The sequence below is a fragment of the Vulpes lagopus genome, chromosome 5, assembly GCF_018345385.1.
Source record: "Vulpes lagopus strain Blue_001 chromosome 5, ASM1834538v1, whole genome shotgun sequence".
Classification (NCBI taxonomy): Eukaryota; Metazoa; Chordata; class Mammalia; order Carnivora; family Canidae; genus Vulpes; species Vulpes lagopus.
The window spans coordinates 61,844,516-61,869,569 of NC_054828.1; the positions used below are offsets into that span (position 1 = coordinate 61,844,516).

At 43.8% G+C, this 25,054-nt stretch overlaps 1 protein-coding gene across 1 annotated transcript in view; it reads left to right on the forward strand.

Annotated features, from left to right (window-relative positions):
• Window positions 1-1,764: 1,764 nt before the first annotated feature.
• Window positions 1,765-25,054, forward strand: part of WIF1 (WNT inhibitory factor 1) — a 68,899-nt gene continuing 45,609 nt past the window's right edge. The window contains exons 1-2 of the mRNA XM_041754305.1: window positions 1,765-2,091; window positions 3,318-3,457. Of these exons, the coding sequence (XP_041610239.1) occupies window positions 1,944-2,091; window positions 3,318-3,457 (288 nt within the window). The 5' untranslated portion in view covers window positions 1,765-1,943. The remainder of the gene's footprint in view (window positions 2,092-3,317; window positions 3,458-25,054) is intronic.

Genomic DNA, 25,054 nt, shown 5'->3' on the forward strand with positions numbered 1-25,054 from the left:
GCTTCCCAAAAGTAAAATGGAAATCACAACAATGCCTATTTAAGAGAGTTGTGAGGATTAAGTAAGCGCTTTAATGTACTTACAGGGCAGTCCGGGGGAGGGGCTCAGCGGTTTAGCGCCTGCAGGCCCAGGGCGTGGTCCAGGGTCCCGGGATCGAGTCCCACGTCCGGCTCCCTGCATGGGGCCTGCTTCTCTCTCTCTCTCTCTCTCTCTCTCTTTCTCGGTGTTTCTTATGAATAAGTAAAATCTTTTTCAAAAAGTACTTATAAACTTTGACACTGCAAGTTCAAATCAGTCATAACTAGACATCCACTCTAACTACTTCTAAAGACCAACAGTTGTAGGGCGGGGAAATAGTCCACAACTGGAAATGCATATTCTGGGCCTTCTAGGCGCTTCCCCGCGCCAACCTCTTCCCGCGGACGCCCGCCCTTGCGCGGCTCCTCTTCTGTTCCGTTTCCCTCTTGAGGCGGCCCCGGCTCTGCAAAGGCCTGAGCGGAAGCCCGGGGCCTGGAGCCTCGACGCCCGGGCGTCTGTCACAGCATCTGAGACGAAGGGACAGAGGGAAGTCGACAACCCTTTTTGGGGTCTGAAGCCTTTCTAAGTTGTTTTGGTTTGAAACCTTTGGCTTCCGTGTGCTTGGGGGCAGCCAAGGGGCCAGGCAGGGGCAGGCGAGCTGGGGCGGCCCCTCCAGGCTGCAGCCCCCGCCCCGACCCCCGGGGGCCGGGCCCCAGCGCGCCGACTGCACTGCACGAGGCCGGGGCCAGGCAGGGGCAGGCGAGCTGGGGCGGCCCCTCCAGGCTGCAGCCCCCGCCCCGACCCCCGGGGGCCGGGCCCCAGCGCGCCGACTGCACTGCAGGAGGCCGGGGCCAGGCAGGGGCAGGCGAGCTGGGGCGGCCCCTCCAGGCTGCAGCCCCCGCCCCGACCCCCGGGGGCCGGGCCCCAGCGCGCCGACTGCACTGCACGAGGCCGGGGCCAGGCAGGGGCAGGCGAGCTGGGGCGGCCCCTCCAGGCTGCAGCCCCCCCCCCCGACCCCCAGAGGCCGGGCCCCAGCGCGCCGACTGCACTGCACGAGGCCGGGGCCAGGCAGGGGCAGGCGAGCTGGGGCGGCCCCTCCAGGCTGCAGCCCCCCCCCCCCCGACCCCCAGAGGCCGGGCCCCAGCGCGCCGACTGCACTGCACGAGGCCGGGGCCAGGCAGGGGCAGGCGAGCTGGGGCGGCCCCTCCAGGGCCCCCCCCCCCCCGACCCCCAGAGGCCGGGCCCCAGCGCGCCGACTGCACTGCACGAGGCCGGGGCCAGGCAGGGGCAGGCGAGCTGGGGCGGCCCCTCCAGGCTGCAGCCCCCCGCCCCGACCCCCGGGGGCCGGGCCCCAGCGCGCCGACTGCACCAGGCCGCGCGCCTCCGGGCTCCGGCGCAGTGCTCCGATCGGCGCGCCGGGCGGCAGGTGCACCTGTCAGCCTTCGCGGCGCCGCCCGAGCCGCGGGGAGGACCGGCCCCCGCCGAGAGAGCGCCCTCCGCGCTGCGAGCCCGGGGCGGCGGCTCGGGCCTTCCCCCGAGGGGACGCGCGGAGGGCGGGCGCCGACGGCTGGGCAGCGGGGGCGGCGGAAGGCGGGGAGCGGGGGCGCAGCGCCTCCTGCAGCACCGCGCGGGGCGGAGCCGTCCCCGTCGCGTCCCGTCCCCGTGCCCGACCCAGCATCCCAGCCGCGGCCGCCGCGCCCCCCCGCGGGCGCCCCTCGGCGCCTCGGCCTCCGCCCCCGACGGCGCCCCCCGCCCGCGCGGCCGCGTATTTAACCCCGGGGCTGTTGGCCTCGCCGCGCGTGCCGGCACCTCCGCCCCGCCCCGCGCTGCGTCCGCCCAGGGCTCGCTCCGTCGCTCTCTCGCTCGCACCGGGCTCGCGGGCTGGGCAGGCGAGGGGGAGCCCCGGGGCGGCAGTCGGCGGGAGCATGGCCCGCAGGGGCGCCGTCCCCGCCGCCGCGCTCGGCCTGTGGGGCCTCCTGCCCTACCTGCTGGGGCTGCGCGCCGAGCTCGGGCCGCCGCGCGAGGAGAGCCTGTACCTGTGGATCGACGCCCGCCAGGCCAGAGCGCTCATCGGTAAGGCCCCGCCGCCGCGCCCGCACCGGGGGCCGCCGCGCCTCGCTCCCCCAGCGCGCGTCCCTCCGCGGAGCCTCCTCGCTCCCCGGGATGCTCCCCCCCCCCCCAGCGCGCGCCCCTCCGCGGAGCCTCCTCGCTCCCCGGGATGCTCCCCCCCCCCCAGCGCGCGCCCCTCCGCGGAGCCTCCTCGCTCCCCGGGATGCTCCCCCCCCCCCCCAGCGCGCGCCCTTTCGCGGAGCCTCCTCGCTCCCCGGGATGCGCTCCCCCCCCTGCCCCCCTGCACGTGTCCCTTCGCGGGTCCCTTCGCGGAGCCTCCTCGCTCCCCGGGATGCGCTCCCCCCCCCCGCCCCCCTGCGCGCGTCCCTCCGCGGAGCTTCCTCGCTCCCTGGGATGCTCCCCTACCCACCCGGAGCGCGCCCCCCGCCCCCCTGCGCGCGTCCCTCCGCGGAGCCTCCTCGCTCCCCGGGATGCTCCCCCCCCCCCCCCAGCGCGCGCCCCTCCGCGGAGCCTCCTCGCTCCCCGGGATGCTCCCCCCCCCAGCGCGCGCCCCTCCGCGGAGCCTCGCTCCCTTGGATGCGCTTACCCCCTGCCCCCCTGCACGTGTCCCTTCGCGGGTCCCTTCGCGGAGCCTCCTCGCTCCCCGGGATGCGCTCCCCCCCCTGCCCCCCTGCACGTGTCCCTTCGCGGGTCCCTTCGCGGAGCCTCCTCGCTCCCCGGGATGCGCTCCCCCCGCCCCCCTGCGCGCGTCCCTCCGCGGAGCTTCCTCGCTCCCTGGGATGCTCCCCTACCCACCCGGAGCGCGCCCCCCGCCCCCCTGCGCGCGCCCCTCCGCGGAGCCTCCTCGCTCCCCGGGATGCGCTCCCCTCCCTCCCCACAGCGCGCGTCCCTCCGCGGAGCCTGGAGACCCCTAAGCGGGCCCAGCGTTCCGGTGGCGCGGGTGCGGGCGCCGACGGCCCTGCGCCTGTAGGGTGGGCGCCGCGGGGACCCACCCCCGCCCCCCGTCTCCTGCCTTCCCCGAAGGCCTGAGTGCTGGCACTGCTCTCATCACACGCCGAGGACAATCAGGTGGGGCAAGGACAGGTGCCTGGCAGGTAGCACCACGCTCCTTCTTGAGCGTCTCCCCCCCCCCCCCCCCCCCCCGCGTGCGCTGTCTGCTTTGGCTTCTCTGAAATCGGCCTGGTTGGATGGTTCTGTTGATTTTACTTTATTATTATTTTTTTAACCAGGATTTGAAGAAGATATCTTGATTGTTTCAGAGGGGAAAATGGCCCCTTTCACTCATGATTTCAGGAAAGCGCAGCAGAGAATGCCAGCCATTCCTGTCAATATCCATTCCATGAATTTCACCTGGCAAGCTGCAGGGCAGGTAAGCTTTGATAACGAGGAAGGGTGGAGAAAATGAGCCTGTAATATTTCCACTGCCTGATGGGCAGGTAGAGAGAATACTGTGTAGTGTGGAGGCTGCTACACTTCTACGACTTTTTTAGAGTGATTTCTCATGGGATCATCTCCAAAGCAAATAAGGAATTTACTCCCGTTTATTCCAACGTGTCATATAAAGATTCCCAAAAGGAAAAGGTGAGCAAATAAATAAATAAATAAATAAATAAAAATAAAAAGATGAGCAGTGTGCCTAAGCTTGCTGTTTTGATATGACTCTGAGTCTTCAGGCTTCTAGAGACAAACACCAACATCACTTCTTTCTATGATCGTTGACATTAAAATTTAACATAATATCTTAAAAGATTCTTTGCCATGGTATATACCCAATCACTCTTGATGTTGTTTATGCTTTACAACAAATTTTAAACTCTGTAAGTGATTTTGACATTGTGCGTTTGAAAAAATTGTTGAATGTTATTCACTGGGACAATGTAAATGCTGCGTATTTCTGGTTGAAGTTCACAGCCTCAAAAAGTGTCACATTTGTAAAATATTGCAGGCTATTGATTTTTTAAGTACCGTTTTAAATACTTTCATATGGAAAAAGAAAACAATATATTTTTATGAAGAAGCATTCCTTTTATTTCTTAGCACATTACCATCCTTTGTATGTTACCTTTTGTACGGTTCCAGTAATACATAAATGATGTCTAATTTTGGAAAGAAAGGGAGAATAAATATTATGTGAGTTTAATTTCTTTTGTGCAGTTGGAGAATTTACTCTGGAGGACAAATAGTAAGTAATAAATTCTTTTGCTCATTAGTCGGTAAAATGTGTCCACTATGAGAATCATTGTAATTATAATTAAAATCACATTTTCAGGTCTTTTTTTTATTCTAAATTTACTTACATGGCTATTTTCATGAACAATGCAATCCAGAAAACACTTTATAAAAAGTAATTATTTGGAATTGAGATGCCACATTGGGTGCCTCTAATTATCTGTTATATGCTGGGTGTGACTGTTTTACTCATCTTTTTCCCTCAGGTCTGTTCTCTCATTTTGTTTTTGGTTTTGTTTTCTAAAACAAACCGAATCTAGGCCTATCAACACTCCATCGTTGTAAAAATAAAACAAAAGCAAAAAACAAAAAACAAAATGGATTTTGGATCCACCAGGGTTCATAGCAGGAAGGTCATGTACTCTAATATCCCCATTTGGCAGATAAGTTCACTGAGGCTCTTATTGCTCGAGAGGAGATCATTCCTTTTCTCCTATAATTCCCTCTTTATAGATACTTCATAGACTATTAATTTTGGAATAGTGTGAAATCAGTAATAAAGCAGTGAATGGCCTTTTATCATCTCCTTTTCTTTTCACCTGACTTAATCTGTGTTTGACCACTTGGCAGATGAGATCAATATTAATTCTGTAGTTTTATTTTTTTAATATGTTATTTATTTATTCATGAGAGGCATAGAGAGAGGCAGAGACTTAGGCAGGGGGAAAAGCAGGCTCCTTGTGGGGAGCCGGACGTGAGACTCGATCCCAGGACCCCGGGATCACACCCTGAGCCAAAGGCAGATGTTCAACCGCTGAGCCACCCAGGTGTCCCTAATTCTGTAGCTTTAAAAAGGACATCATCTTTACCTATACTTTTATGAATTTATAAGAACCATTAGAAGGTAGCTTGACTTACACCCCTTCCTAGCTGAAAGTATTTGGTAACTATAGGAGAAGCAGAAAATGTCAACAGTTCTTATTTATTAATTTATTTTACATATGCATTTGTCTTCTGGAGAATGGATTTTGAAGCAAAGACTTAAATATCATGTCATCTCCCCTGTTACTTTATAGCTTAGCGCATGTTTGCAAACACTGACACATTGTTGAGTACAAAATGAGTCTCGAATCAATCTCAGGAATGTCTCTTGTAAAGGATTAGAGAAGATGTTGGAACTGGCATGAATATGAAGCTTCTAGCATCTTTTTCTCTCCTGTTTGGGTGTTGATCACCCTTGTGAATCATCTCATTATGCAGTATAGTGTTAGCACTTCGGTTAAGTTATCTTGCTCTTTATGCTCAGTCTGCTCTGGATGTAGTTACCATCAGTAACTACATGAACTCTGGTGTCTGTTTTAATTAGCTAGGAGAGTAGGTGAGGAAGGTAGGGTCTACACAATGCCAAATAGAGGGACACTTAAAAATACTATTTAAATTTTACTTATTTTGCTCAATAAAGTTATGTGACTCCAGCAGCATAATTTTTGAAATGCATGGAAATTTTGAAGATGAGAAAAATAATCACTTCAATGCCAATTAAGTATTTTGAAAGGCATCTCTGGCTACAGCCAAACCACATCAAAACATCGACATGGAAAATGAAAAGTTCATTTCATTATCTAGTTATTTCATCCAAATAATATCAAACATTTAGGATTTCAACACAAGCAAGAACACACAGCTGATTAACAAAATTTTAAGCTTAATATTTAAGTGTTTTGGCAACACGTGGAGAAAGTTAAAATAACTTTAGGATTGAAGACCTAGAGGCAGTAGGTATTATCTCTTTCCAATAAATTATTAGTCCATTAACCCAAAGTGTTCTTGGGGCGATTTGAAATAACTTTTATGTTCTACTTCAAACAAATGCAAATAAAAATTACAGTGAGATTCATTTACCCAAATCAAGTTGGTCAGGTTTTTAAGAGTGTTTTGAGTATGTGGAGAAGAGTGCATGCTTATATATGGCTGATGGCCCTGTTAGCCTTTTTGCAAGGCTATTTATTCTGATAGCAAAAAGTTTGATAGACACCCTTTGACTGGAAAATTTTATTTCCAGAGATTCATTCTAAGGAAATAATTGTGGATGTTAATAAAAATGTGGTGCAAGACTGTTCCTCATTGTGCTATTTATAAAAGTAAAAATGGGTAGGATCTAAAGGTCCAGTGATAGTGGCAGGAGAATGCAATGAAGCATTAATAAGAGTATTCTAGACATTAAAAAAAAGAATATTCTAGGCATCTACTCAATGCCATAGAGAGACATTCATGACAGATTAAGTCAACAGCCTGTATCAGTATATTCTATTTGATTCCATTACAAAATATGTAGGCAGACACAGGAATAAGCATCTGATACACCTCTGATTCTCCAAGGTGCCAACATAGTTACATCTGTGTGTATTGTGTTTTTGTTTTCCCACGATGAGTGTGTATTGATTTGTAATTTCAAGAACTATTTTACATTAAATGTGTGCAAAAAGCTCTGCTTTAGAGTTAAAACTTTCATGATGTTCTACATTATAGTTTACTTATATTTATTAGCCAGTATCATTTTTACACTATGTATCACTCAACAAAATGGTAAAACAGATGGTTTTCATGGCTGATCATAACTATGGAGCCCAAAGAATTCACTAATGCTTATCTGATTGTCACCACTTTCTTTTACGATCCCTAAAAATCTGTATAGGAAGGCTTTCCTATCTGAAATCAGATGACCTGACCCCTTCCTCTCACTGAAATCCTCATTTTCTGTGGGAAACCCTGTCTCTACTTTATCTCCCATTTAAAATACTCATTTTCTGACATGCCCCTTTTCGAGGCCTTTAGATCAGAGAAGAATTTCTATTAAAGAAGTTTAGGCTTGAAGGATTTTTAGTAATTAAGGGAAAATACTCTTTATTGCTGTGTATAACTTTTAATAGTTGATATTTTTCAATGAGACCTTCCTTATTCTAATTTTTCTCTAAATTTGGGAAAGGTAGGGGCCATGAGTGACCATTTTGGTTTTCTAAATGATGCACTAATTAAACATTTTATTTGGAAAATAGCCCTTTCTAAAACTAATGACTTTCAAATAAAACTTTAATGAGAAGTTTTGTTGGACAAATCTGAATTCTAATACTAGGATACCACTGCTGATTTCCATATGAACCAATTTGGTTCAAGGCCAAATTTTTTTGTTTATATAGACCATATAAATAGATTTTTATTTAAAAAGATTTATAAAGATCATATAGACTTGATTTTAATAACTGTAGTATAGTCTATCACCCGCATATAGATGCCAAGGTTCTGTGAATATAGTACCCATTTGGTAGGGCATCTCTTTTAATGTTGGCTTTTTTTTTTCTTTTTTAAGCAGTGGTGATGGATTTATGTTGAGCCATTTGTACTAGTTTACCAACCTCCTTGTGACCAAATGCTTGGATTTCTGAGATGGTTGGCAAGGGTTGGGATGAAACTGGGGTGTATGGAATAAAAATTCTCTGGGTGAAGATAACTAGTCGCTATTAACTTCCAACCCACCATGTGGATTACCAAGCTTGTAACAACAGGTCCAGATCTCAAAGTACGCTTGTTATCATATATAGTGGTCCCAATTCTTATAACCACTAGAAGTCAGTGACAGAGCTTCATTTTTCTCAGTTGCAAGATGTTTAAATACATAACTGAGAATGTCATTGTGGATACGGGAAAGGAAGAGGAGAATGTTGCTGTCCTGGGAAGGGGGTGGTCACATGCATATTTTAGAAGAATCGATTATTGGGTTACAGTGCAGAAATGTGCTCCTGTGTTTTATGTATCACCATAGAAAACAGCAAGTACAACAGATGGTGAAGATACAGTGTATCTAGTGCAATATTCACTCATGTAAAGAACATAAATGTGTTCATAACCCTTCCTAGCTCCCTGTCAGTTAAAAAACTTCTTGAGTTACTTCAAACTGCCAGCGATAAGGGCAATAATAATACAAAATCAAGTATGAGAAAGCTCAAGGACTTTGTCTGGATAGTGGTGTCTTTGTGAATGATTCCAGTCAGTGGCACCCAAAGTTAGCTTTGAAATGAGGGAGGTACTATTGGCAAAAAGGAAAATAAAAAACAGACCATTTTCCTGAAAACTGACTCATATTTTTGCTAATTTTTTTTTAAAAGCGGAATCCTTCTGACGTGTTTCCATAATATGAACTAGATAATATGATTCTGGCATTTAAATGCCCCTACAGCTCGGGATAGCTTGTTTTTGCAATGTACAGTGTCACACTAGTCCCATTAAACTGGCTATAGTTTGTAGCCTGAAATCTCCCACTGGACTTGTTGAGGAAAGGAGACCTGTATGAAAATGTTTCTTTCTGGGACCGCTGGGTGGTTCAGTGGTTCAGTGTCTGCCTTGGGCTCAGGTCATGATCCTGGGGTCCCGGGATTGAGTCCCACGTCGGGCTCCCTGCATGGAGCCTGCTTCTCCCTCTGCCTGTGTCTCTGCCTCTCTCTCCGTGTCCTTCATGAATAAATAAATAAAATCCTTTTTTAAAAAAAGAAAGAAAAAATGTTTCTTTCCTTCTTTTCTCCCCTTGACAAAAATGAAAGAAAAGCAATAGAGAAGTGAATTTTAATTCACGTACTTCCCCTCCTTCTTCAAAGGAACTGCCAAATACCATTACCGGCCTTCTTCCAATTCCCTAAGTTATGGTAACACTGATTATTATTATTTAAGTCCCTGAATGTGTACCGTCCACATTTTTTCCTAATGGAGTTGTGATTGTTTTGGTAGTTATAAGTGGTTGCATACTTGCATACTCCTGGGGTTAGCCATCGTACCTTTGCAGTGGTTTTATGTCACCAAATGGAGGAAATACCTCGGTTTTTAACCCCTGGCCCGTGGTTTCAAAGTGGGAATGCGAATATGTTTACTCACTGTGGGCATGATTTTTTTTAAGAAGGTACTCATATCGAAAACACAGCTTTAAACTTTTAATGTTTAGATGCTGCTCCGCTGTGGTATTTTGCATTGTGGTGTTGTGGACATGCCACTAGGGATCAAAGAGTAATTCTGCAGAGAGCCCATTTCATTTAGCAAAGCAGGCATGTGCCAGCCATCTGTTGTATCTGCTGATAGAAAACAGCAGTAAGTTTCTCAAACTTCTGCCAGAAAAAAAAAAAAAAAAAAAAGCCTTTATTGCTTAGAGGAGATGAGTTACAAGGTACCTTGTAAGCCACATCTGGTTCTATAGCGATTTACATGGCACAAATGTAAACTCTGCTGTGTCTTCCTTACACGGTGGTATAAAAGCGCATAAACAAAGCCTCCACCACTATCCTCTGTGTTTATTCCTGACTTTAAAACACTTGCACAAATAAAAATCTTTTAAATTGTTGTGGCGAAGCAGAAAGGAATGATATTCAATAAAGCATTTTGTTTTGGATTAAGCTCATTTCACTTAAATGTCCCTGATGTGTTGTGAGAGGAGAAGTTTGGGGGGATAAGAGTTTAGTGAAAATGTTCTTCATCCTGTAGCAGGATCTCTGGAGGAAGCCTTGTCAGGTCAGGACTTCTTTGGCTGCAGTAATTTAGCCAACTTGCCCCATTTGCCAGCCTGGGGGTAACTTGGTTCCATTGCTGTGAACCCTCCGTTGTTCTCCCCTGCCGCACTTCTCTGCTTCAAGCAATCAACAAACATAGACCCTGCGTCATAGAGCACACGGAGGGTCCCTGCTCTCAGGAAGCTAATAGTCTAGGAAGCACATATTCATCATCCTCATCCACATGAGGTTAGAAAGAATGGGATTGGCTGAGAGCACGAAGAAGGCCACTCTATTCCCTGCCTGGAGGAACGAGAGGCAGGAGCTCTTCACTGAGCTCACGGAGCAGGTGATGTCTGAATTCATTCCCGAAGGGTGAGGAAGCATTCATCAGACCAGCAACAGAGGAAATTTCTTTCCAAGGGGAGAGCTCAGGATGTTCAAGTGCATGGAGATCTTAAAGAGAAAGCCGTGAGAGGTCATTGGAAATTCAGCGAAGGAGAGGTCAAGGTCAAATAATGGAGAAGGGTTCTGGGGGGAGAGAAGATGGGAGAAACAATTCAGGGAGATATCTCTCTTCTCTGCTGTGAAAATAACAGACTCAATATTTTGCAGGTTTGTCCCGGGGATATATTAAATAAATCTTTGGTTTAGGTGTTGGGTGGACAGTGGCTTTTCTACAATCATCAATTAGTTCTTCTTTTTTTACTAAACTTTTGGAAAACTTTGTGATGGTTAGTCTCAGTCCCAGGTTAAATTATTTTTGGCAATTAGAGTATGGAACGATAAAAAAAAATATCTCATTTTGTGAGTGCATAGAACTTTTAAAAAATCAATTTAATTTTCTAATGGAGCCTAAAACTTTGAACTTAATGTAAAAAGAAGCTTAAATAAGGAAAATAACACGTTGATATGGGAAAGAATTGATTTAGCATCTATTCTCCACTCCCAAACCTTTTTAAGTATCAAGCAAAGTACAATAAAGGTATAGAAATTACACTTGGCAGGTGATACTTCCATTTAAATGAGGAGAAGTAGACACTGGACATAGATTTATTTAAAATAAGCCTGTTTCTTCAAGTATTTACCCTTCTTTTAAAACTTACTAGTTAAAACTCTAAACTCGGGCACCCATGTGGCTCAGTCAGTTAGGTGTCCGACTCTTGATTTTGTTTCAGGTCATGATCTCGGGAACATGAGATGGAGCCCTGTGTGGGGCTCTGTGCTCAGCGGGGAGTCTGCTTGAGATCCTATCCCTCTGCCCCTACCCCCCCCAGCAAGTGCACCCATGTGCCCCCCCACACACACACACACACTCCCTCACTTTATCTTAAATAAATCTTAAAAATAAAAAACAACCTTCTAAGACACTTTCTGTTCTCTGTTTTTCTCAGGTAGACATGTGGATTTTGCCTTCTTTTTGAATTTTAAGATGAATGTGATTAAAGAATCTTGAAAATTGTCGGGCGTCATTTGAAACGCATTTGCCTGAACACAGTCTCATAGAGCAGCTATGTCTTGTGTGGCCCTGAGAAAGGGGACATATTCACGATCGACTTCTTAGCTGACAGTATGAGACAGGCCATGAACACAGTTCTTGCCTAGCTGCTCTTGGCCAGAACGCAGATCATGCCCTGTGGAGGCAAAACATGATTAAGGACCAATTCTCTGCCCTTGAGAAAATTAGAAGCTAACTGGAGAGGCAGATATATATATATAAACAGATCATCCTAATAATTACTGAGAAGTGCTATTGTAGCAGTACTAGGACATTGCTAGGCTATAATAAGAGAACAGAGAAGCAACTCCAGAGCTGAATCTGACTTTTGGGTTAGCCAAGAAACAATGTGGAAGAATGGATGGTTTTTAGGGAAAGGAAACAGCTTAAGGCAAGGTGTAGAGACCAGAAAGATGGTATCTGGGAACCAGTAGTTTGGTGTGGCTGATGTGTATGTTCAAGTGGGAGGTAAAGAGGTCGGCAGGAGTTAAGTAAAGGACTTTGTGCAGAATGTTGATGCACCTGGGATTTACTCTACAGACAAAGTTGAGTTAATCCACAGAAAAGTATAAAGCACAGGATAGTGGCGTCAGAGTTATGTATTTAGATTATTGCATCAGCAGGATAGAAGATAGCTTTAAGGGGGGTTGACTGCGAGGAGGAAATCAGCATATAAGATCAGGGATGAAGAGAAGGGGAAAATGGGTTGGGGAAACATTTAGGAGATAAAAATCCAAAAGTCTTGGTGCTAGGGATAAAATCTCATTTCCCCCACTGTCTGCTTCATTAACTTGGTAGTCGCCCTGTTGGCCTTTCTGCCCCCTGCCACCCAAGCTCATCCTTCCTGCCCAAGGGCCTTTGCACATGAAATTGCCTCTGCCTACAATTCACTCATGCTAGATTTCTGTGTGGCTTGCTCACTCAGTTCCCCCATGTGCAATCAAATATCACCTCCTCTAACAGACTTTCCCTGCCTCCCCTCTCAAAACAACAGCCACTGCCCTCAATACTCTTGAGTCTGCTTCTCTGCTGTATATTTTTATGGCCCTTACAATAATGATTATACTTGATTATATTTTATTTTAATTGTTCAGCCCTCCCATTCAGTGTAAGCTCACGAGAATAAGGACTTTGTCTCATTCACCATGTCACTACTCCAGGTCCTGAACAGCTCCTGACACACAATAAGCAGTTGATAACTATTTGTTGAATGTATTAAGACATGAAGTAGATCCCATGATTATTTCCATTTGATAGATAAGGTGACTGAGGCAGAGAAGAGCAAGAGAAGCACAGGTAGTAAGTGACAGAGCTGGAATTTAAAGCCATACAGTTGGGATTCGGAGCCTTACTCTGATGAGGGTTGGATAGAGGTATGAACACAGAGGGGGCCACAGCCAACCTTGGCTGACTTGGGAGGGGAAGGCTTTGCCAGAGAAGACACAAATACTGAACTGGGACTTGAAGCTGAGACAGGAGTCAGGGGTAGAGAGGAAGGCTATCACAGGCCGAGGCAAAGGAGCTGCAAAAGGGCATTCTGGGAGAGGTTGTGATGCCCCAGATAGGGGCTGGATGTATGCAAGGGAAGATATTGGGGGCCAGGGCTGAGCGGGCAGTATTTGTGTATGTGAGGAGATGAGGCCAGACATTTGGGAAGGGCCGGAGGAAGAAACAGAACCCATGGAAAGGTCACTAAACCCAATTCTTTTATCTATAAGAAAAGAAGTTTGGATTATCTCTAAATGCCTTCCAAATTCTAAAATATTGCGATTCTGTCTCTTGAACATCTTCAATACTGTAACATTGACGGTAATATCCTTATTTAGATTACCGTCAGTAACTGTCCCTGTTTCTTAAATCAAGGCAGAAAGATTCTTCCTCTAAAACTGTCTTATTTGTTGTCAAATTTAAAAGGGCTGGTCTCAGAATACTCCTTTATTTATTTGTTATGTTGATGATAATAGTCAATAAGTCATGTAACATAGACTCAGGGCTGGTCACTTTGCCAGATACTCTTTCATCACATCTTCACAGAAAGCCTGAAGTAGGCACCAGTAATGTCCTCAATTTATAAATGAGGAAACTAGGGAATAAGGAAGTCAAATTATTTACCTAAGATCATGCAGCTAAGAAGACTTTTTTTTTTTTTTTTTTTTTTTTTTGCTAAGAAGACATGTACGTGTTTATATACTTAAGAGATTTCTTATGATAACTTCTGGAATGTCTTCTCATTCAAAAAACAACAATTCAAAGGACATTTATCAATGCTTACTATGTGTGAGGTTCTGAGAATACAAATTTTAATTGATCTAACTGCCTTCTAGGAATTCACCAGCTGGTGGTAAAGACTGTGGCATATAAGGCAATAATAATTGTGTTGAGTTCTCAGGGCCCATGCATGGGGTTGGATAGGCTTTTTCGTTGCATAAGGTAACCTGACCAAAGTGGCAGGTTCAACCTTCTGAGCAGAAATCCAGCTCACTTCACTTGTCAAGTCTGGCCTGACAACATGCCACAGAGCTGCCAGAGGGGACACTTCTACGTAATTTGCACAGAACCTTCATATGAGCTAGGTGGCCCCCATTAAATGCCCTAATAGAAGTGCTATGGGAGCATAAAGCCAAAGGGTTTTGTCTTTGATCAGATAAATTTACAATTACTTATGTTCTGAAGAAGATATCACAGAAGAAGTAACATCTAACCTGGGTCCCAAAAAATGTTCAATAGGCAGACACTGGCCAAGGCAGGTGGGGCTGGAATGGGCTTTCCTACATACACTGAATGACCCGTAGGAGGGCACATAGGATTAAGAATCACTGGTGTAGTTGGAAAAGGACTATCAGTCCCAAAAAGTTTGGAAAGATTATGGTTTCTGTATGCCATAGTTGGCTTGTCTTATAGAAAATGGGGGGGGGGGGAGAAAATGGGGAGCATGATTACATAGGTGATAATGTGATGCCTGTATGAAAGACAGCTTTGGTGGCAGAGGAAGGATAGATGCTGGAGTGCCTGGCTGAAGACTAGGAACCAATTAGGAAGTTCTTTAAGACGTTACAAGGTGACAGAGTGTGAAAGAAGACGAGTAGTGGGGAGAGGGAGGAAGAAGCAGATTCTAGAATATCTCTCAGTATAATTGACACGTGGGTGTTATGAAAATGAGGGGCTAGAGGATGACTCCAAGATGGTTGGACAGATGGTTGGATAGTTATGTCTTAACTGAGAAATTAATTACAGGAGCAAAAGCAGAACAGTTTGAGGTACAAAAGCAGTGGGGCCCATTTGGAAATTCCTAAACATGAATTTTCTGCTGAACATTCCCACAGCAGAGTCTGGTATGAATTTGAAAACTTGAGTCAAGAGGGAAGATAGGAGATGGAGAATAAAAAGCCTGCTTTCGGAGAGCTGAGGTCTTCCTTCTCTACCTCCCCCTCTTCCTTCCTTGTTTTGACCCTAACTCAGTAAATATTTAAGGACCTACCTACTGCCAAAGCTTGTGCTTAATGCTAAACAAGCAGACAAACAAAAAACAGAATTCGTATATGAAGATTGCCCGCAAGGAGATCAAGCTTGCCTTCAGTCTAGTGTGACAGCAGGTATGAACAAAACAACAAGAGTGCAATATTAAGTGGGTTATAATTGCAAAATGAACAAGGTACATAACTGTTGGGAGAGGTGTGAATTAATTTACATAGCTTCCCTGGTGTTCTTCGGGGCGTAGCCTAAAACCTATAAAACGAATAAATGCCCACTTGGAACAACCGCTCTGCTTCACTTCATGGCTTTTATGTACTTGAGATAGATTGGCCTCATGTATGCTGCCTTCTACTTGCTGTTATTATTATTATTACTGTTTTGGAAATGAATATGACAGTTGTCCCTATATCACTAGGTGTCTACACCACGGGCTTTGTTAGTATGCCTCGTTTTTAAGGGCTATTTCAGGATTAGCCATGGGTGCACCACCAGGGGGTGAATCACATCTGAAGTCAAGTCCATGTAGATTATCTCCTACTTAAGGCAATACTCTGATGGATGGATCCCCAATAAACTTGTAAAATTACTCTGCTGTCTGCCTTCTGAGTACTTCGTGAAGCCATTTGATTCCTGTCATTGGTAAATTCAATGAATATTCCTGTTTCCAGTTGGAACTTGGTGTGTCTTTGAAATTGTATTTCTGTTGCTGTCACAGCAGTAGCCAGCAGGTGGCAATGTAAAAGTTACTTCTTTGTGAAATATTCCACCTCAACATTTTTCGAAGCTGTGGGGCTGCTCTCTGTCTAACAGAGAGCAATTTGTGGGGTACCGTGATCTTACGTAACTCATTTCACTAGACCATTAATATATTCAGTAAGTTAGAGAATGAACTGTCTCAAATTCCACATCACTGAAAGCATTTGAGACTCATTGTAGATGTGAGGACTCATCCTAAATAACTACAAATGTGAATGATTTCATTTTATGCCCATTTTCTGTTTTCTTCCTCTTAAACAATTGCTCGGTTTCAGGCTGGAGTGAAGTTTTGAGTATCTCTCTGTATTCATCCAGGATTTTCTTTGCCTTCTGTGGCTGTAGCTTTAGGTGTCAACAGAATTGCAGAGTTGGAAGAGATCCCGGAGCTCCTCCACCCCATCAAGCCCAACGTTTTCTGAAGCATCCATGAATCGGGGGCTCTCAGCCTCTAGTTGAACATGCTCAGCGGCAGGGAACTTACTAGCGCAGGTGATACTGAATACTTTTAACTGTGTTAACCAAAGAAAGTTTTCTTCAGAATGGGCTACAACCTGCCTTCCTGCTGTAACCTGAATATCCAAGACTCGAACAATCTGTGTGCTCCGATTTGGAGAGTCCTGCTTTGCATTTATACCCTAAAGTTTGCTGATGTGTCGTCTCCCTCATGGCGGATGTAGGGTCTCTGGTTCATTTACCCCTGCTTCTTCCCTAGTGAAGACCAGCTATTTCTGTGAGTTCTTAGAAGGACTCTTCACATGCCATCCTGGAGGGAGATGTCTTGACCTCACCTGGTACAGTGTGGCCCTGGTGAGACCCGCCTGTCAGGTCTAGATGCAGCCTCACCATGCTCCCTAAGCTATGAAGACTCAAGGGGCCACAGAGGGCTGTATTCTCCATTGGCCTCCCAGTCTCAGTGCAACATGGTGTTCTGCGCCAAAATGGGGAATCTACCTCTATCCTCAATTTGACATTGAGCGTTGTCACCTGGCACCTACAAGAGCATGACTAAAGACCCTTGACCGCCACTAGACACCAACATTAATTTCCTGCAGCCTGAGTCCCTTCAGCTCCTTCACGTTAGCAGTTTTGCATGTCTTCAACCTTGACTCCTAAATCCTCAGCGAAAGTATAAAATTATCACAGATGGCATTTACTGGTACTCTATTCTTTATACCCTGGTGAGAAAAGAGTTCATTGCTAGAATCAGGGATTACTTCTAGGATTGTGAAATCATCTTTTGGGTCATGAAACTTGTGTGATAAACTAGGGAAGAAACAGAAGAAGAGGGAGGAAAGGAAGAAAAAAGGAAAATATCTAACACTTCTGGTATTCTATGTGCCAGTCGTTGTTGCTAATAATCACTTTTCACCACTAGCTACTTTAATTCAACAACCAGTGAGATCAGTGCTCCTAATACTACCATTTTACAAAAATGAAACTGAGTCAGAAAAAAGTCAAAAATGCAACATGCCTAAGGTCACTCAGCTAGTGGGGGCTGGAGCCAGGATACTCAGCTAGATACTCAGGTATCTGACTCCAAAATCCATGACAAAACTGCAATGTGTTTAATTCTCTTTAAAACCGAGAATTTCCTGAACCGGCCCCTTTATTCTTTAGACATTTATAGTACGCACACCACGTGCTGTGGAGCATGAGTAGATAAGGACCCTGACCAGTAAGAGCTCATACTGTTGGAGGAGGCCAAAACAGAATGTCTTTTGTAGAATATTAGGTTGACTCACTTGAAATTGTCATTTATAGTAGGTCAAAAATGGTTGAATTTCATGTGATTTAACCTAATAAGAACTGATATTGATTAGATATTTACTGTGTGCCAGCAGATATTCTAAGTAATTTATATGGATTTAACTCTCCGACCAATTCTTTGACCTGAAGATGCTGTTTTTATACTATGAGAAGACTGAGGTGCCAAGAAAGTAAGTAACCTGCCCAAGATCATACCCTAGTCATCTGCAGAGCCTGGGTGTGAACCCTGGTAGTCGGATGCCCAAGTAGGGCTCTGGCTGTATATATTATTTCACCCTCTGTGTTATATAAGAGTAGGCCAATCTTGTCCAACCAAATCAATTTTTAATGAAGCAGCTTCATTTAGAGTCCTGTTTTACAAGGTAAATATCAAATCGATTAAGTCAAGATCTAGTCCAGAAGCTAAATGGAATGAATGCAAAGTCCATTTGGCTCCAGACTGGCTAAATGTCTTCAGTTCCCAAAGCTTGATCATTACATTTTTCTGATTTCTTGGGTATCCACAAGCTTGAATTTGGAGAGTTATCATTGCCTATCCTATTGTCTGGGGTTGGGGGAACATTTACTCGTAAACTGAGGGAGACAGTGGAAACTGGTACAGCTGTCTTGAATTAAGGTAAGAGATTTCTATCATTCTGCTAATAGGAGTGACACCTTTTTATATTGCACTTAATAGTTTAAAACATGCTTCATTGATATTGTCTCACTGAGTTCATTCAGTTCTCCTAATAACTGAAAAAAATCATGCATTGCTGAAACTGTAGATAATTAAGTATGAGGAATAACTGTGATAATTTGCAGTGAATGGCCTTTAGCCCAAAGAAAAATAATTCAAACCTGATCTTTAATAGTTGTGCATTCCTCCATAATGCATGAAAAGATTTGCTTTTGTGATTTTATAGAAATACTTTTGCTTCTTGATAAAAATAAATAAGGGCCCATTCAATAAATACTATTTAAATTATAAGGAAGCATTTTCAGTGGAAAATATAAGTGGATTACCATTTCATGCCATGGTAAGTATAGAAATAATTACCCTTCATCTGTTTTCATTCTTGATATTTCAGATATTTGTTGCCATCAATTCCTTGAGAAACTGCATATCCAAGACTTTTCTAGAATGGTATTTATATGATTGTAGAAAGCTGTCCCCTTAATACAAAACCCTTCAAGTTAAGAGAGGTGATGAAATCCACCCTTTTGAGTGGGACATGGGGCCAGGAGTAGGGTGAGTGAGACAAGTGAGGCACTCAGGGTGAACCTAGGAGTAAGTAAGTGCCTCCCTAAATTTACACTCTGCATACCTTGATCACTTCCCCCTAGTCCAGGCCCTGACCACACTGGGGAACATGATATATGATTGTTAATTTTATGTGTCAACTTAACTAGGCCACTAGGTACCCAGACATTTGGTCAGACATTATTCTGGATACATCTGTGAGGGTGTTTTGGAAGAGATTAACATTTGAATTGGTAGACTGAAGGCATATGGCGCCACCCCCGCCCCTGCCCAGTGTGGATGAGCCTCATCTGTTCGCATGAAGGCCTGAATGGAACAAAAAGGTTGACCCTCCCAGGAGCAAGAGGGAGCTCCTCCTGCCTTCAAACTGAAACACTGGTTCTTTTTGGGTCTTGACCCTGCCAGCTTTCGGACTGGAATTGTATCACCACCTCTCCTCAGTCTTTAGCTTGCCATCTGCAGATCTCAGGCTCACCAGCATCCATAATTACATGAACCTATTTCTTGTTATCTATCTATCATCTATCTATCTATCATCTATCATCTAGCCTACTGATTCTTTCTGGAGAGCTTTAATACACTGTTTTCTGTCTTAGCTGGAGAAGTTACTGTCAAAGAGAAGCAAACAGCAGCATGGACCAAATCTTGAAAATGCTTGGGGCCTTGGTTTCTTCAAGTGCTAAAAAGAAATCATTAATTTACTTCTTACACCGGCAGCAAAATGCAGTGGCATAATGTGTACAAAGTACTTGACACATAATCGACACTGAAAAAAGTAGGGTCTTTTCTTCCCTTTGTATTAATGAGCTGTTAGTGCTAAATGGGAGCCAGGAGGCCAAAGAAAGGAAGCCTGCCAGATTGCAGGCTGGGGAGTGTGCCGGCGAGGTGCCCAAATTCCACTATATGTGATGGTGTCCCAGTCTCTGAACTCAGCGTGTCACACTGAACTGGCCTCAGGAGACCTGGCTTCTGGCCTGGACTCCCACACCATCTATCTGGGATCTCAGACAAGTATTTCATTTTCTTTCTTCTGCAAAAATAAGGGGTTCTTTTTAGGTCTAAATGTCTGTGATTTATTAGTCATTATCGTTTCCGCCTTGTTCTTGGTTTGTGTTTGAATTCAAATCACCAAAAGACAAACAACTTGGAGAATACCATTAATTGTAACAAAAAATAAACTTGGAGCAGAATTAACTTTTCTAAATACGGTTTGCCTGAATAATGCCAGTAGCATCTTCCAAAATCTATTTTAGGCAACCTTCATCAGGTTTTCATATTAGCTTGATTTCAGTTCGTTCAATCTGACTGATAAACTGATTTTAGGAGTTCAACTCTGAGGCAGGTAGAGCAGATGGCTCTATTACTCATGTTTACCCTTTAAGATCTCCTTCAGACGGTAGTTCCTTTCTACCGTCTGAAGGAGATCTACTATATTCATAATATTTATCCTTGCTTGGCTCTTTACAAAGAACGGAGGTACCAAGTCTGAGATTTTGTCTCTCTGGTACAAATTGATGTTTCTGCATTGTGAGCTGCCTTTGTAGTAATTACAACTTGCAAAACCCATTACTCACTCAGTTACATAAACTGGACTTCATTAGAGTGTGCAGAACTTAATTTCCTGGGTAAAACTATTTCTTTTTATGAATCCTTACAGAGTTTTATTTTAAGTTCATTACTTTTTTCCCTCATAAACTAGTACACCCTCTAAAAGTCGTTGGAAAAATACAGAAAAAGAGAAGGACGAATGGGAGAAGGCAAGTCATGTATGGTCAATGCATATAAGAAAATGCTAAAATTTTGGGGTTTTTTTCCTTTCAAGCAACAACTTGTGCCCCTTTTTGCTTGTTGTTTGCTTAAGGATGGTGGGGCAGTTTCCCATGTCATTACATATTCTGTAAATATGATTTTTTTTTACCAGCCACCGAATATTCTGTGGATTATTTAATCATTCTTCTCTTTAGATTGTCTCTAGATAATTTTTCACCATTATAAATAACACTGTGAAGAGCAACCTGGTGCATAAGAGTTTTTCCATATTAGGATTACTTCCTTAGGACTGAGATCCGCAAGTGGAATTTTTGAGTCAAAGCACCTGATCGCTGTGTTGGCACTTGGCACATACATTAATGCTGAATGGCTTGCAATGGTTACTCCGTGCATTCAACATAATTATGCAAGGATATCCTTTTTAGTATTCTCTTGTGGCTTATTTCTAAACCTCTAAATGAAGCTTTCCAAATGATACTGGTGGCTGTTGATTTGTACCACAGCATTTTTAAGTTCTGACGAGTTTACCTCAGTAGGAATTTCATACTGTAGGGGGCAGTGGGGGATCAGTAAGTGGCTCTGCTCCTTTTCCAGAGAAGGAGATGTCAAGGTCGGTCAAGGTAAAAACTACATAGGGATGATTATTAATTGTGAACACAAAACTCTTCAGAAACATATTATTTTCAGATTACAAATACAAAACTAATGTGTGACTTCCAAAGATTAAAATAGGTCATTCCTTTTTAACATAGCAAGGAAACACATTTTCTATTAATTTTTAAGAGAATATGAATACATAAGTGAGTTCCTCTGCATGTTTCATGTACATATGTAGTTATACTTATCCAGAAATGTTTTGAAATAATAGTGATTGGAACATTTACTTCTGCATATATCCTCTTCAAATAATTTTAATGTATTTTATATATTAGGTAATTTATTCTCTAAATACTCAGTGATATAATTTTCTCAATTTTCAAAGGGACAGGATAGAGAAGGATTAGCAAGTAGATCAACTTCAAAGCCTAAAGGGTTATTGTCATCAGTGGCTAGAGCATAGCACTTTCTAAGAGGAAGAATGGTATGTTTATTGCATTATCAGGATAAGAGAACCCTGAGCAAATAAATTTGCCTTTATAGGTGTTCCATAAAAGGGAAGACAAATTAATTTGCCAATAAGAGCTCCCAGAGCTGTATATCCAAGTGGAAGGAGAAAGAGTTGATATAGAGGATTCTTTTTTTTATATATAAATTAATTTTTTATTGGTGTTCAATTTACCAACATACAGAATAACACCCAGTGCTCATCCCATCAAGTGTCCCCCTCAGTGCCCGTCACCCACTCACCCCCACCCCCCGCCCTCCTCCCCTTCCACCACCCCTAGTTCGTTTCCCAGAGTTAGGAGTCTTTATGTTCTGTCTCCCTTTCTGATATTTCCCACACATTTCTTCTCCCTTCCCCTCTATTCCCTTTCACTATTATTTATATTCCCCAAATGAATGAGAACATACACTGTTTGTCCTTCTCCGATTGACTTACTTCACTCAGCATAATACCCTCCAGTTCCATCCACGTTGAAGCAAATGGTGGGTATTTGTCGTTTCTAATGGCTGAGGAATATTCCATTGTATACATAGACCACATCTTCTTTATCCATCATCTTTCGAGGACACTGAGGCTCCTTCCACAGTTTGGCTATTGTGGACATTGCTGCTAGAAACATGGGGGTGCAGGTGTCCCGGCGTTTCATTGCATCTGAATCTTTGGGGTAAATCCCCAGCAGTGCAATTGCTGGGTCGTAGGGAAGGTCTATTTTTAACTCTTTGAGGAACCTCCACACAGTTTTCCAGAGTGGCTGCACCAGGTCACATTCCCACCAACAGTGTAAGAGGGTTCCCTTTTCTCCGCATCCTCTCCAACATTTGTGGTTTCCTGCCTTGTTAATTTTCCCCATTCTCACTGGTGTGAGGTGGGATCTCGTTGTGGTTTTGATTTGTATTTCTCTGATGGCAAGTGATGCGGAGCATTTTCTCATGTGCATGTTGGCCATGTCTATGTCTTCCTCTGTGAGATTTCTCTTCATGTCTTTTGCCCATTTCATGATTGGATTGTTTGTTTCTTTGGTGTTGAGTTTAATAAGTTCTTTATAGATTTTGGAAACTAGCCCTTTATCTGATACGTCATTTGCAAATATCTTCTCCCATTCTGTAGGTTGTCTTTTAGTTTTGTTGACTGTATCCTTTGCTGTGCAAAAGCTTCTTATCTTGATGAAGTCCCAATAGTTCATTTTTGCTTTTGTTTCTTTTACCTTCGTGGATGTATCTTGCAAGAAGTTACTGTGGCCAAGTTCAAAAAGGGTGTTGCCTGTGTTCTCCTCTAGGGTTTTGATGGAATCTTGTCTCACATTTAGATCTTTCATCCATTTTGAGTTTATCTTTGTGTATGGTGCAAGGGAGTGGTCTAGTTTCATTCTTCTGCATGTGGATGTCCAGTTTTCCCAGCACCATTTATTGAAGAGACTGTCTTTCTTCCAGTGGATAGTCTTTCCTCCTTTGTCGAATATTAGTTGACCATAAAGTTGAGGGTCCACTTCTGAATTCTCTTCTGTTCCATTGATCTATGTGTCTGTTTTTGTGCCAGTACCACACTGTCTTGATGACCACAGCTTTGTAGTACAACCTGAAATCTGGCATTGTGATGCCCCCAGATATGGTTTTCTTTTTTAAAATTCCCCTGGCTATTCGGGGTGATATAGAGGATTCTTTAGAGAAAAGTACTCAGGCATCTGAAGAGCTGGTTTCATCTGAACCAGCAATCTTGATATCTGAGTAAATATTCTGCATTTTAGACTTTGAAGTGTCTGTTAGCTTGTCCTGAATTTGCTCTCTGTGGAATAAAATGATCCAGGGAAGAAAAAAAAAAACCTGGTAGGTAGACACAAATTATTGTTTATAAACTGCTGGCTTCTCTGCCGCAGAGCATCTTCTGTAGCCACTTCAAAGACAGGAGCCCTTGTGTACTTCTTTGAGCAAAATCTCCTGCAGTGAACACGTGGCAAACAAAATGGAAATGGGCAGATCTGATGGAGGGAATTCATTCTCACTCTAAGCAGTCTCGTCAATTGGTTATCAAAATGTATCTCTGCAGTTTGAAAACATCAGAAATTGATAAAGGCAAAGGTGTAGTTCCAAGGATATCTGTGCAGCAAATTTCCAGGTTTGTATGTTTCTGAGAAAATTCCTCAATAGGTCCTAGATTGTAAAGGCATTTTTTAAAAAGATTTATTTATTTACTTGAGAGAGAGATAGATGAAGGGCAGAGGGAGAGTTTCTCATGAGGCTCAATCTCACATGAGGCTCAATCTCACAACCCCGAGATCACAATCGGAGCCAAAGATAAAAAAATTGGATGCTTACCCAACTGCACCACCAAGGCACCCCACGAGGTCACTGTTTATTGAGCCCAGTTCTCTATCCAGTTATCTATGCAGAATGAACTCTGTTCTTCTCAAATGCTCAGGAGAGACTCTGTGTTAAACTCTGGAAGGATTTGTCAAGTGCTGCCTCCACTCAAAATCACAAACTCTTAGAAGGCAAGGAAGGGCATCTTAAAGGTTCCTTTGACCTCCTTAATTTTCAGATTTGAAAACCAAGGACCAGAGGTGACAACGGACTTTCTGAGGATCACAGGGTTAGCAACAGAGCTCGCAAAAAAGCATGTGTCTTCTGAATTTCACCCAGCACCAGTGTCCAGAATGTGGTAGGCAGTTAACAATGGTAGTGCCCCAAATCTCAGGCTAATATCAATGTTGGGTTCTTTTTCTCTTTAATTTTAATATTAGTGTAATGAAGACAGAGGTAGGGAAGTATCATGGAAAGCGTGCTGAGCCAATCCTGTTGGACGGGCCTTGGAAATATAATTTAACCTCCCTGGTCCTCAATATCCCTAAATGATCTCCAGACTTTTTCCAGCTCTACAGTATCATATTTCCCCATGAGAGGGACTTAATGAAGACTGACCCGTTCACAAAGCTTTCTGAGGTTTCTTACTGTGAAAATTCCAACAGTATCAAAAGAAAGATATAAACAAATTTTTCAATGAGATTTGGAAAGTCAGATAATATATATATTTAAATATAGCATTGTTTTTACATGACTTTAAAAAATTGACCTGATCCTGTGCTAACCTGTTTCTAAAAGTCTGGGCTCTTAGGTTGGCTTTTGTCTTCCATCCACTGCCTACGGAGGAAGAATGACCTGACCTGACATTAGCACAAAGTGTGCTGACCCTTTTGTTCTCTGATTTCTAGAATGATATGTAAACAACAACAACAACAACAACAAAACCAGGAAGAACTATAGACACAATGAACTTGGAAAAGTAATCAACCTGAATACTTAATTTTGAAAAACACTCATTCATAAGACTTTTTAAATGATTTCAGTAAACTTACAATTTTTTATTTAAATTCAATTAGCTAACATATATTATTAGTTTCAGAGGTAGAGGTCAGTGATTCATCAGTTGCTTATAACACCCAGTGCTCATTACATCACATGCCCTCTGTAATGCCCATCACCCCACTACCCCATCTCCCCTCCAGCAATCTTCAGTTTGTTTCCTAGGGTTAAGAGTCTCTTATGGTTCAATAAACTTTTGATATGTTTTTCTAGATCCTTCTATTCATTCATATCATTTAAAATAGATACCAGTAGTATTTTTTTTAAATTTCCAATTCTTTTCTTTTAATTGAAGTATAATTA